Here is an 11,230-nt window from a genome sequence, read left to right as displayed (position 1 = left end):
CTGATGCAGGTCCGACTATCAGTAGAAAAATTATTGGTGTGTTCCCCACGTCCACCTTTTTACATTACCTACAGTGGCTGCTGCTGGCTGAAAAAAAAAAACTTGAAATATCCCTCCTCTTTGAAGGAGGTGGAGGAGGTGGCATGTTGTCGCCATGTTGTATTTCTGTTGGAGCTATGAGTGTGTGTGTTTGTGTAGTTCAAGTCATCAGCCAATCAAACGTGAGTTTGGGAAAAAAATGGACTGTCACATTCAGCAAGTGAAAAGGTTTAAAACCTCACTTTGAACATAATGAAAACAATTCACATAATAATAGTAAGGTCGATTCTATCCTTACAACATATGGATATTACCTATATAACTGAAGTCATTATATAATGCAAATAAGGTTGCTTAAAGGTTCATGGGGACAATTTGAGCATCTTGAAAGTTGCGAGTGTCTTGTCCCTACCGTCCCTTTGCAAACCTACGCCCTTGCAATTAAGGAGGGGGTGGACCACCTGACTCGTCGTCCATTTATCAGGTTTCGAGACAACAACTGTAAAGAGGGTGGACCACCTGACTTGTCGTCCATTTATCAGGTTTCGAGACGACAACTGTAAAGAATAAAACATCATCATAGATCAATATTAATATCATCAATACAGGAAGCTGGACACATAATAGACAACTATTCACACTTATAGAGGGTATTCAATATGTGTTTTTGGGACAAGGAAGGAAACCTTGGCATGCTGTGAACGTGGAGAAAATCTACGCAAGCACAAAGGATGGCCCGAGCTAAGATTCTTACTCTGAGTATCAGAGCTGCGAAGCAGATATGCAAACCATTTGTCCATGACTAAAAGTTCATGAGGTCTAAGAATTATAAATGTGTTGCAAAACTAATAACGGCTATTAGCTAAGTTGTTAAAAGGGTGATTCAAAGTTGTAATGCCTTTTTTTTTTCCCTTTAAATAAGTACAGTATAGCCACACAGTATATACGTAACCATTGTGTACAACAAACTCATGGATTGGCAATGACATCGACGGAGGTCAATCCATTTCAGTGCCAATGAAATGCTGGCACAGCATTTCATGCCAGCCTGGCAGTGATCAGACACTGCCAGCCCCGCCCTGTCAAACGGATTTGACGTTTATTGCTGTCAATGGCAGCCACTAAGATAATTATTGTGAGAATGTTCAAAATTCGCAGAAGAAGTGGGGAGCCGAAATGAGAGAACCTGAAAACTGGACGTGCAGACCATTCTTTCCTCTGTGCTGCCTGCATAATCCAGCAAATTTAAAATTTCTAGGCAACATTACAATTTTAATTAAAATGCAAAAATGTGACAATGAGCCATAACATGTGAGCCGTTCTTACTTAGACTCACAAATTAACTAAATGACGCGTCTGCTTTCGATGAGAAGCGTAATTGATCAATGGCGAGAGACGTCTTTTAATTTGAAAAGAACTGAACGGATGTGTATTCTGTCATAGTATTGCGGAGCTTGTGATTTCCTTTCGCACTCATCTACAACCACGGCTAAACACCCACAAAATAACACGCTAAAACTTTACCAATCCCATTTTTTGCTTTTGTTTGGCTTGTCATGCAATCATGATGTAGTTTTGACTCTCTCACAGTTACTGTTACGCCTCTTTAGGTGTGCGCATCACTTAATAGAAGTATGTGGACTGGACAGGATGCTACTTCGTGTTAGCATACCATAACAGGAAATTATCTCGTTAGCATCGTCAGATGTTATGAACCTTCTTTCCTCGGCTTCTTACTAATGCTCGACCTCAGTAGCATTTTCATCATGGACTCTGAGGGGATTGTCATCCGAATAAAGACTCCGTTAGGGGACATGGATTCTTCTGTTGACTCTCCATCACTGCTTAACTTCACTGACTTGCTGGTAATGCTACACACTTAGGAAAGATCTTTTTCCCATTAGTAATAATTATTTGTATCTGTTTTGATTGAGAATTGATTACGTCATCTGTCATAGGTTGCTATCAGAGATGTAATGCCTGAAGCGACTGTCACTGCATTTGAATGTAAGTATCTTTGAAACTTTGCCAAAGTTTATGAGTAGGCCAACAGTATTATGCATTTCCAGATCCCACAACTTCCTGTCATGCACTTTCAATTTGTCAATTTTTTTTTGTAATGCTCGGGTCAGTTTGTTTTGATCTTGTGTGCCATATCTGGATAACATAATAAGTCACTTTGGTGCAATTGACGGTAATGGACATCCAATCCATTTCAAGTGGGAGAGCTGCCAGTGATCATTCACCCAGTTCAAATGGATCGGACATCTAAAGCCGTCAATGTCAATGAAACATATTCATTCACTGAATCACCTGCCAAAATGGATGAATGCCTAAGGCAGGTAAATAGTTAATGAGACACTGGCTATGTTCACATGGACACTTTTATCCGAAATAAAAGCCTGATCCGAACCCGACCCAGACCATTCCGATCAAGATTCTATTCCGAACGAGAGGTGTGGTTTAATGTCGATTGATAATGCGATGAGCGCACATAAAAACACTTTATTCCAAAATCTTGGAACAAACCGTCTTTACCTGTCTTACCAGTCTTTATCTGTGACGTCAGTATGTGCGTTTGTTAGTCCCGGAAACTTGTTGAAACAGCGAGCAGAAGACGTAACTTACTCAAGACTAAACTGTCTGTGTCCGAGACGAACACCTTGATGGAGATTTGACATGTGCTGGTATGAGATTCTGACAGGATGATAACTTTGAGCCAAAATATCACGGTTTCACGGCATTGTAATTACAGCTCTAAAATGTGTTACTTTGAGATCTCTGGGTTTAAAAAAAAAAAAAAAAAAAAAAAAAAAAACTCTTTCCCCATTGAACAGGATTTTTATTTTTCAAAACATATTAGCAAATTGGAACATAAGTAAATTGTTAAATTAAAATAAATTAAAAAAAAAAAAAGTAAAATATTCCAAATAAAATGAAAATAAATGCTCTCCTTTAGGTGAGCCTAAACCCAAAGCCACAGCTCAATATTATTACCATCTGAACAAAAGTAATTGAATTATTTTCCATAAAAAAGCACGAGTGTATAACTCATATCATGTTACATTATACACACACTCTCTTTCTCAACACAGTTGCCAGAGAGAAAAAAAAAACACATGTATTACCACCGCTAAACACGGTGGAGTTAACTCTAGTAGCTGGTGGGAAATGTTCATAACAGTGTTTACTAACCTTTAATTTTGTATAAATGCGAAATCATATTGAAGCTATTGCCTCCTCGGCAGCCACCCTCCGCAAACATGTTTTAGATGTCGGTTGATCCTCCTCCTCTAAGCCGCAGCCATCTGTAACTTTTCTGTAGCCCAAGTATTCCCATACCAGCCCCTTTCGATGGGGGGAAAAGTTTAGGAGCTTCGCCTCCTCCAGCCATCATGTAGCACAGCTGACTCACTGACACTGAGCAACAACCGGTAGGAGAGGGTTGAGCCTTTCATCTGCAATCATGGGATTTTTCCATGCATTTTTGGGATATAAAAAATGGCTAATACCTTAGGGACGGTATGACGGAAAATTTTTGCGGTATTGAAACCGTGATATTGTAGGTATTGCCTCCTTGGCAGCCACCCTCTGCAAACATGTTTTAGATGTCGGTTGGCCCTCCTCTCTAAGCCGCAGCCGTCTGTAACTTTTCTATAGCCGTACTATTCCCATACCAGCGATTTTGTTTTCTTTGATAGGGGAACAAGTTGAGGAGTTTTACCTCCTCCAGCCATCGTGTAACACAGCTGACTCAACCGGTGGGCGAGGGTTGAGCCTTGCAGCTGCAAGCGGGGGATTTCTCCATGCATTTTTGGGATACGAAAAATAGCTAATACCTTAGGAGTGGTATGACGGAAAATTTTTGCGGTATTGAAACCGTGACGGTTTAATGCCATGGTACATACAGTGGGGAGAACAAGTATTTGATACACTATCAATGGGAAAACCCATTGGCAGTGTATCAAATACTTTTCTCCCCACTGTACCTTGAAACCAGTAATTGGCACATGTCTACTGAAGATGTATATATTTTTTTAATTGTTGAAAGACTTGAGGGTGGAAAAAAAATACTTGAAATAACGTTAAGATTTAAGGTTGAAACGGTGCTATGTTTTGTTAAAACGAAATTCAGTACGGCTTTTTCTCCCTTTTCTACTATTCCCGGTATATTTGGTCATGCCGCCTTTAAATGCTCTGGGAAGGATGATCCTTACTGCAATCTTACCTTGGTTTACCACATTGGGAATCACGAGTCCATTTTAATTTGTTGCTTGGGTAAACCGTGTAAGTGTATACATTATGTTATTATCATGGTGTAAAAAAAGTGCAAATTGATGATAAATCTTCTTTAAAACCTTTTTTTTTCCTTATTTGCCATAATTACGAAAACAACTTCAAGGCAGCATCAATCTGTGCATGTCAAAATAACTTGTTCTGACGCATGAACACGTAAATTCTAATCAGATCAATATTTTTAGTATCCATTAAAACAGTGTACCCGATCATAATTTTAACTGGAAAACTGATGGGATTAAGGAAATGTTGTCCATGTAAATGTTGGTTTCTTGGCTTTACCAAACTTGTATATCTGTCATTCAGATGAAGATGAGGTTGGTGACAGAATCACTGTGAGAAGTGACGAAGAGCTCAAAGCCATGTTGTCATATGTGAGTACCAGAATTAATTTTTATTTTTTTGGAAGAAGTGAAAAAAAAAATCTCATGTGGTGTATGTTTTATGATATATATTTTGCAATTGATTTTTTTGTCAAAACATTAGGATGCCTTCTATATTGCGATGTGGTCCTTGAACTGTACACTGTAAAAACAGAAATGCATTTTCAGATTGTACGTGTAAGTAAAGAGTAACAATGTGCAGTGGTGTCAAATTGCTAGGGTGTTCAAACTTGCTAATTGCTATCTTGCTTATTGCTATCGTAATACATATGGGATGAAGTAGAACTTCGCATTTCCATGACAGTACCGAAATTTCTAAGCCCCTGAATGCATCACTCTCCTATTTCCTCTCAAAAACATGAGTTTCAAAACAAAATTATGTACAAACAAATGTGCCCCACGGGCAGAACAAACCCCATGGGCGGATGTTGACCTCCTGGCGCGCCATGCGTTTTGAGCACTCTAGTCTATACAATACTTTGCAAAGGTTGATGGTATTTGACAACAGATTTCTGGATCGTCCGATCCATTCTGTTTGATTGCTCATTTTTTTTATGTTAAATTTAGAAATGTCCTGATCCGATTATCTGATTGGAAATCTGATCCGGTGACACCATGTTCAGAAGATTGGAATCCTGTAAAATTGATTGGTATTACTTACCAGATCAAAACGTCTTATGTACAATGCTTTCAAGCCTTTTATTACACTCCAGTTGAGTTTGATGTTAAAACTGAACACACTCAACAAATATAATTCCTGTGTATTAAACACACTTCACTTTGGCGTTTAAAGCTAACATACAATGGCAGACGTCACAAAATTTAAAAAGAGAATCTGCCAAATGGAATTACAAAAGCTTGTTTTATGGTTAACAATATGGTGTTTTTGGTTTTAATTGCATGAAACACACACACGCACACACAATCAAATCTGAAGTACTGTATCCAGAAACTACGTGGCTGCCAAGTCGTTTTATGCTTTTAGACAAGTGTTTATTAACCGATGTGCCATGAGCGATTGTCAGGTGTGCCGCGAGAAATTATCCAGTATGTTTTTTTGTTTTTTTAACGTTACCAGGTGAACTGCACCATAATAAATTGTAAAAGCTGCCTGCGCACAAAATGCATCGCTGTCACTTTAATAATCGTGCTAGTCCTGTGAAAACTGGCAGCGCAGGTGAGATGTGACTCCGGAAGTGGAGAGAGAAAGACCACGACTACAGGCAGTTGCCAGGAACGGTTCATGAAGTCAGTTGCCAATAAATACACTGAGAAACTTCATGGTGATCCAAGATACACTTTAATACAGTGATAAGGTCCGGCATGTGTTCGAAGATGGCTGCTCTGAAATGCATCGGTAAAAATGGCCTGAATTTACAGCTTCAAATCGGTTTCCTAAGCCAACGCCTTTACCTGTAAAGTCGTGACATCAACCTTGTAGCTAGAGAGCGTGAACGAGCGCGAGTAACCACCGGCCAGGGGCGGAGCTTGGTTGGGTCCTGGGGGTGTGGCCTTGCCTAGGACAGGTGTAAAGAGGACGTGGTTGGGAGAATGGAAGTTCTAACACAACCGTAAGATGATGCACAGAACTATAATATACATACACTGTAAATGCAAAAATTGTCCTGACTCAACATTAAATAGTTCATATCACTTAATTCATACTAGTTTTTAAAGTTTACTTTCTCATATTGAGTTGTCTGCACTTTTTACCTGCTTACTTGTTTTATTAAGTTGTATGAACTTGAATCTACTAAGTGAGTAGCATGGTTTGTGGTATGAGAGCTGCGCACCTGTGGTGTGCATGTCCATTTCCGGGTGGCGCAAATCTACCTCTGGAGGAAAATTCGAGAAAGCGGTCAGAACAGAACCATTACGCCAACTGAATGTTGCCCTGACTTGGTTTGGGTAAGTAAAGCTTTTGTTTCTAACCTTTTCAATATCATTTAATGTTTAAAATGAGAATTGTTGGAAGGAAGTCCACTCTTAGACTTCGTGTTGGCATGTTCGCCTGTGTGTGTCTGCCTGCGGGTTCATAGACCAGTCGGTGTAGCCGTGAGCTACGTGTTATGCTAACAAGTCTCCGCCGGCCGGTCCTGTCTGTTAGCTGTTTGCGTGATGCTTCTGAGTTAACTGGTTAGCTCAGTGTAACAAGCTGTAATGTCGGGTGAGAAGTGTGTGTGGACGTTAAATGTTGTTTTACTTCAAAAATAAGGTGTCAAATGCAAAGGGAAAAAATACTTTTTCCAATTTAAGTGAGGATGTCACAAAAAGTGACGTATTCTGAATCATTTGGGAGTTACAAATTTGATATCCCACATGTGATTTTTTAAAATCTTTTTGTGCATATATAGTGATGAAATGCAGCCATTTCCACCTGCTCGTAATCTAAAGGGGTCTCCAAGACTGTATTACAGAGTTTTGGTTTATTCTCTGTGATTTTGTGCAGGCACTTCAATAAGCAAAGTGAACACACTATAATGTGTGTGTGATGTCTTACCATCTTAATTGAATTTGTGTTTTTATTTTAAATGCAGGATTCAGACTCTTCCGATGACTTTGTCCAAGTTCCTGTTGGGGCTCTGCAAGTCATACCGTAGGACATGCCTCTAACGCCATGCAGCAATGTGATCATCCTTGAAGGGAACCTTGTTATGAATGAGGTTCCCAACAATGTCGAAAGCAATTTGTCTTGTTTTTGCTTTAATTTTTGCACTGCATCTTGAATACCCCAAAACTATGAAAAACATTTTTGAGTTCTTTCAGAAGGTTTTGTTGAACATGGGACACCAAAAGCTAAGCCAAAACTGCAAACGTTAAAGTATGCACTTTTGGCCTAGGCCTAGTGTTTGCAGCTTGCAGGTCTAGGCCGTAGATGTTGTGGCAAGGAATATGTGTAATGGGAAACGATGTGTTCTGAATGTTAGTTTTTATTTATCAGTTTGTATTTTTATTTTTCCAGACTAAATGTTGCCAAGCCTTTTTGTTGCGAAGTCTGTTTGTTGCTGTGTTGTCATATTGTTTGGAAATACTGAAGTAATAAATAAATAAATAAATAAAACATGTTCATAATGCCATTTTGTGAATTCTTATTTTAAAGTTGGCAAAACTAGGTATGTTATAGATACGGCAATTTCGGTAGAAATTTCCAGTTCCTGCTGATTTGGGGTCATTTCTGGGACATGTCATGGTCATATTAGGTCACTTCCTGTTGATTTGGGGACATTTGGGGGACATGTCCTGGTCCTATCAGGTCACTTCCTGTCTATTGGGGGGGCATGTCCCGGTAATATCAGGTCATGTGGGGACATTTGGGTGGCGTGTACTGGTCATATCAGGTCATTTGGGGACATTTGGGGGGCGTGACCTGGTCATTTTGGGACATTTAAGGGGCGTGTCCTATTGATATTTGGTAATTTCCTGTTGATTTGGGAACATTTGTTTTTTTGCCATTGAAAATGAATGGGCAGACAATTTGAGTACTGCCCACTTACTTCGGCATAGTATATTAAGTTATTGTTACTTATCTTTATTGAGTTCCTGTCAACTTTATTGAAGTGGATTACACTAAGATACCTCAAGTAAAGTAATACAAATTTCAAGTAAAGCCCCCTTGTTTTGGCACAATATATTAAAGTTCATTCGACTCAAAGTAATTGAGTTGTAACAACTTGATATGAATTTAACTTTACTAAGATACATTAAGTTCTCACAACTTAAAAAAAAAAAAGTACCACTCACTTAAATTTGATAATTCCACACTACTTAACACAATAAGTTTGTTTACTTACTTTTCCCAAGGTAATCGGTTTCCTCAATTTATTTAAGTAAACTTAACTTCTTAGAATTTACAGTGTAGTGTTTAAGTGTTGAAATATGTCTGTCAGCACCTCAACCCCCACTATATAAATTATATAATTCGTTCTGTGGTGGAGGTTAACTTCAACGTTCATTGTGTCTATGGGTATGTGCGCATGTGCATATACTGCATTCATCAATCACACACATCCGTGCACACACACACACACCGACACATTATTTAGTGTTCATGACACGGACAGTAAGTGTAATGATGTGTGATAGGTCTTTTTGCAAGGAGGACACACTGTCAGATAAATGGCTGTCGATTTCTGATTATTTATTATTCAGTACTTAAAGATTTGCCTCATTAGGAAGCAGGCCCCTGCAGGCTGCAGATTTGCTCCAAATCTACGTTCATCTCAAAATGTCTTTTACCCCCCATCAGCTCAGAATGCTGCGGGACCCACAGGCAGAATTTCTGTCTTCCTGGTCTATGTTGAGCCTGCAATGTCTTCGGGTCATTTCTTTTTACCACAGTTTGCTGTATTTGTTGGATTATTATGTAAAATAAGTTTAAGAAAATCAAAATCTCATTACAAGCTACTTTTTTGAGCACATCCACAAGAGCTTGCATTGTTGTTGTGCATTTCTTACACAAACGGTCAAAGGTTGTCAGTAAGTTAAAGCTGAGTTGATGTTGGGTAAATAACTATTTTTAAGCACTTACATATCCTTGTGTGGTTGTAGTTCCAAACCATTTTATATCCATGATTGCTGGTTGACTGACTTTCATTAATACGGTTGTGTTTGCCAAATACTTAGCTTTCTATGAATGATCCCAAGCACCAGTGATGCACCATAAAAACATATGTAGCTTTTCAATTTCTGCATTAATTTGTACACAGCATTCGTCATTTGTATTATGGCAAGCTAGAGAATAAATGCTATACAGTAGGTCTGTAATGGTTTTCTTGTCCCATATCTGCTGATCACTGCGAAAGCTAACATACAAAGCCCGCAAACAGTTTGCTGAAGACATGCCACTAAAGCACATGGATTAGTGGAACCATGTTCTATGGTCGGGTGAGATGGGCGGGCTTTCTTGTGTACCGTCTTCAGAAGAGGCTTCCTCCATGCACACCTATTTGATGTAGAGTGCGGCATATGTTCTGAGCGCTAACAGGCTGACCCCTCACCTCTTCAATCTCTGCAGCAATGCTGACAGCACTCCTGTATGTAACGGGTCACATGACATTTTAGAGGGAAAATGACAAGCAGTACTCAATTTGGGCATTTAGGGATGTACGTTTTTTCATAGGGGTGTACTTACAGTGGGGCAAATAAGTATTTAGTCAACCACTAATTGTGCAAGTTCTCCCACTTGAAAATATTAGAGAGGCCTGTAATTGTCAACATGGTTAAACCTCAACCATGAGAGACAGAATGTGTGAAAAAAAAAAAAAAAACAGAAAATCACATTGTTTGAGTTTTTTTTAAAGAATTTATTTGCAAATCATGGTGGAAAATAAGTATTTGGTCAATACCAAATCATCTCAATACTTTGTTATATACCCTTTGTTGGCAATAACGGAGGCCAAACATTTTCTGTAACTCTTCACAAGCTTTTCACACATTGTTGCTTGTATTTTGGCCCATTCCTCCATGTAGATCTCCTCTAGAGCAGTGATGTTTTGGGGCTGTCGTTGGGCAACATGGACTTTCAACTCCCTCCACAGATTTTCTATGGGGTTGAGACCTGGAGACTGGCTAAGCCACTCCAAGACCTTGAAATGCTTCTTACGAAGCCACTCCTTTGTTGCCCTGGCTGTGTGTTTGGGATCATTGTCATGCTGAAAGACCCAGCCACATCTCATCTTCAATGCCCTTGCTGATGGAAGGAGATTTTCACTCAAAATCTCTCGATACATGGCCCCATTCATTCTTTCTTTTACACAGATCAGACGTCCTGGTCCCATGCAGAAAAACAGCCCCAAAGCATGATGTTTCCACCCTCATGCTTCACAGTGGGTATGGTGCAAGTCAGTATTCTTTCTCCTCCAAACAAGAGAACCTGTGTTTCTACCAAAAAGTTCTATTTTGGATTCATCTGACCATAACACATTCTCCCAGTCCTCTTCTGGATCATCCAAATGCTCTCTAGCGAACCGCAGACAGGCCTGGACGTGTACTTTCTTCAGCAGGGGGACACGTCTGGCAGTGCAGGATTTGAGTCCCTGGCGGCGCATTGTGTTACTGATAGTAGCCTTTGTTACTGTGGTCCCAGCTCTCTGTAGGTCATTCACTAGGTCCCCCCGTGTGTTTCTGGGATTTTTGCTCACCGTTCTTGTTATCATTTTGACGCCACGGGGTGAGGAGGGAGTTGGAAGTCCGTGTTGCCAAACGACAGTCCCAAAATATCACTGCTCTAGAGGAGATCTGCATGGAGGAATGGGCCAAAATACCAGCAACAGTGTTTGAAAAGCTTGTGAAGAGTTACAGAAAACATTTGGCCTCCGTTATTGCCAACAAAGGGTACATAACAAAGTATTGAGATGAACTTTTGGTATAGACCAAATACTTATTTTCCACCATGATTTGCAAATAAATTATTTAGAAATCAAACAATGTTATTTTATTTTATTTTTTTTTCACATTCTGTCTCTCATGGTTGAGGTTTACCCATGTTGACAATTACAGGCCTCTCTAATATT

The 11,230-nt window shown here is 39.5% G+C and overlaps 1 protein-coding gene across 1 annotated transcript in view; it reads left to right on the top strand.

The window, feature by feature from the left end:
* Positions 1 to 1,489: 1,489 nt before the first annotated feature.
* Positions 1,490 to 11,230, top strand: part of map2k5 (mitogen-activated protein kinase kinase 5) — a 99,926-nt gene continuing 90,185 nt past the window's right edge. Inside the window, exons 1-3 of the mRNA XM_057834566.1 lie at positions 1,490 to 1,904; positions 1,998 to 2,046; positions 4,642 to 4,709. Coding sequence (XP_057690549.1) covers positions 1,779 to 1,904; positions 1,998 to 2,046; positions 4,642 to 4,709 — 243 coding nt within the window. The 5' untranslated portion in view covers positions 1,490 to 1,778. The remainder of the gene's footprint in view (positions 1,905 to 1,997; positions 2,047 to 4,641; positions 4,710 to 11,230) is intronic.

Source organism: Corythoichthys intestinalis, chromosome 1 (genome assembly GCF_030265065.1).
Source record: "Corythoichthys intestinalis isolate RoL2023-P3 chromosome 1, ASM3026506v1, whole genome shotgun sequence".
NCBI lineage: Eukaryota > Metazoa > Chordata > Actinopteri > Syngnathiformes > Syngnathidae > Corythoichthys > Corythoichthys intestinalis.
The sequence above is the reverse complement of the archived record's forward strand: the minus strand, read 5'-3'. Positions and strand labels throughout refer to the sequence as shown.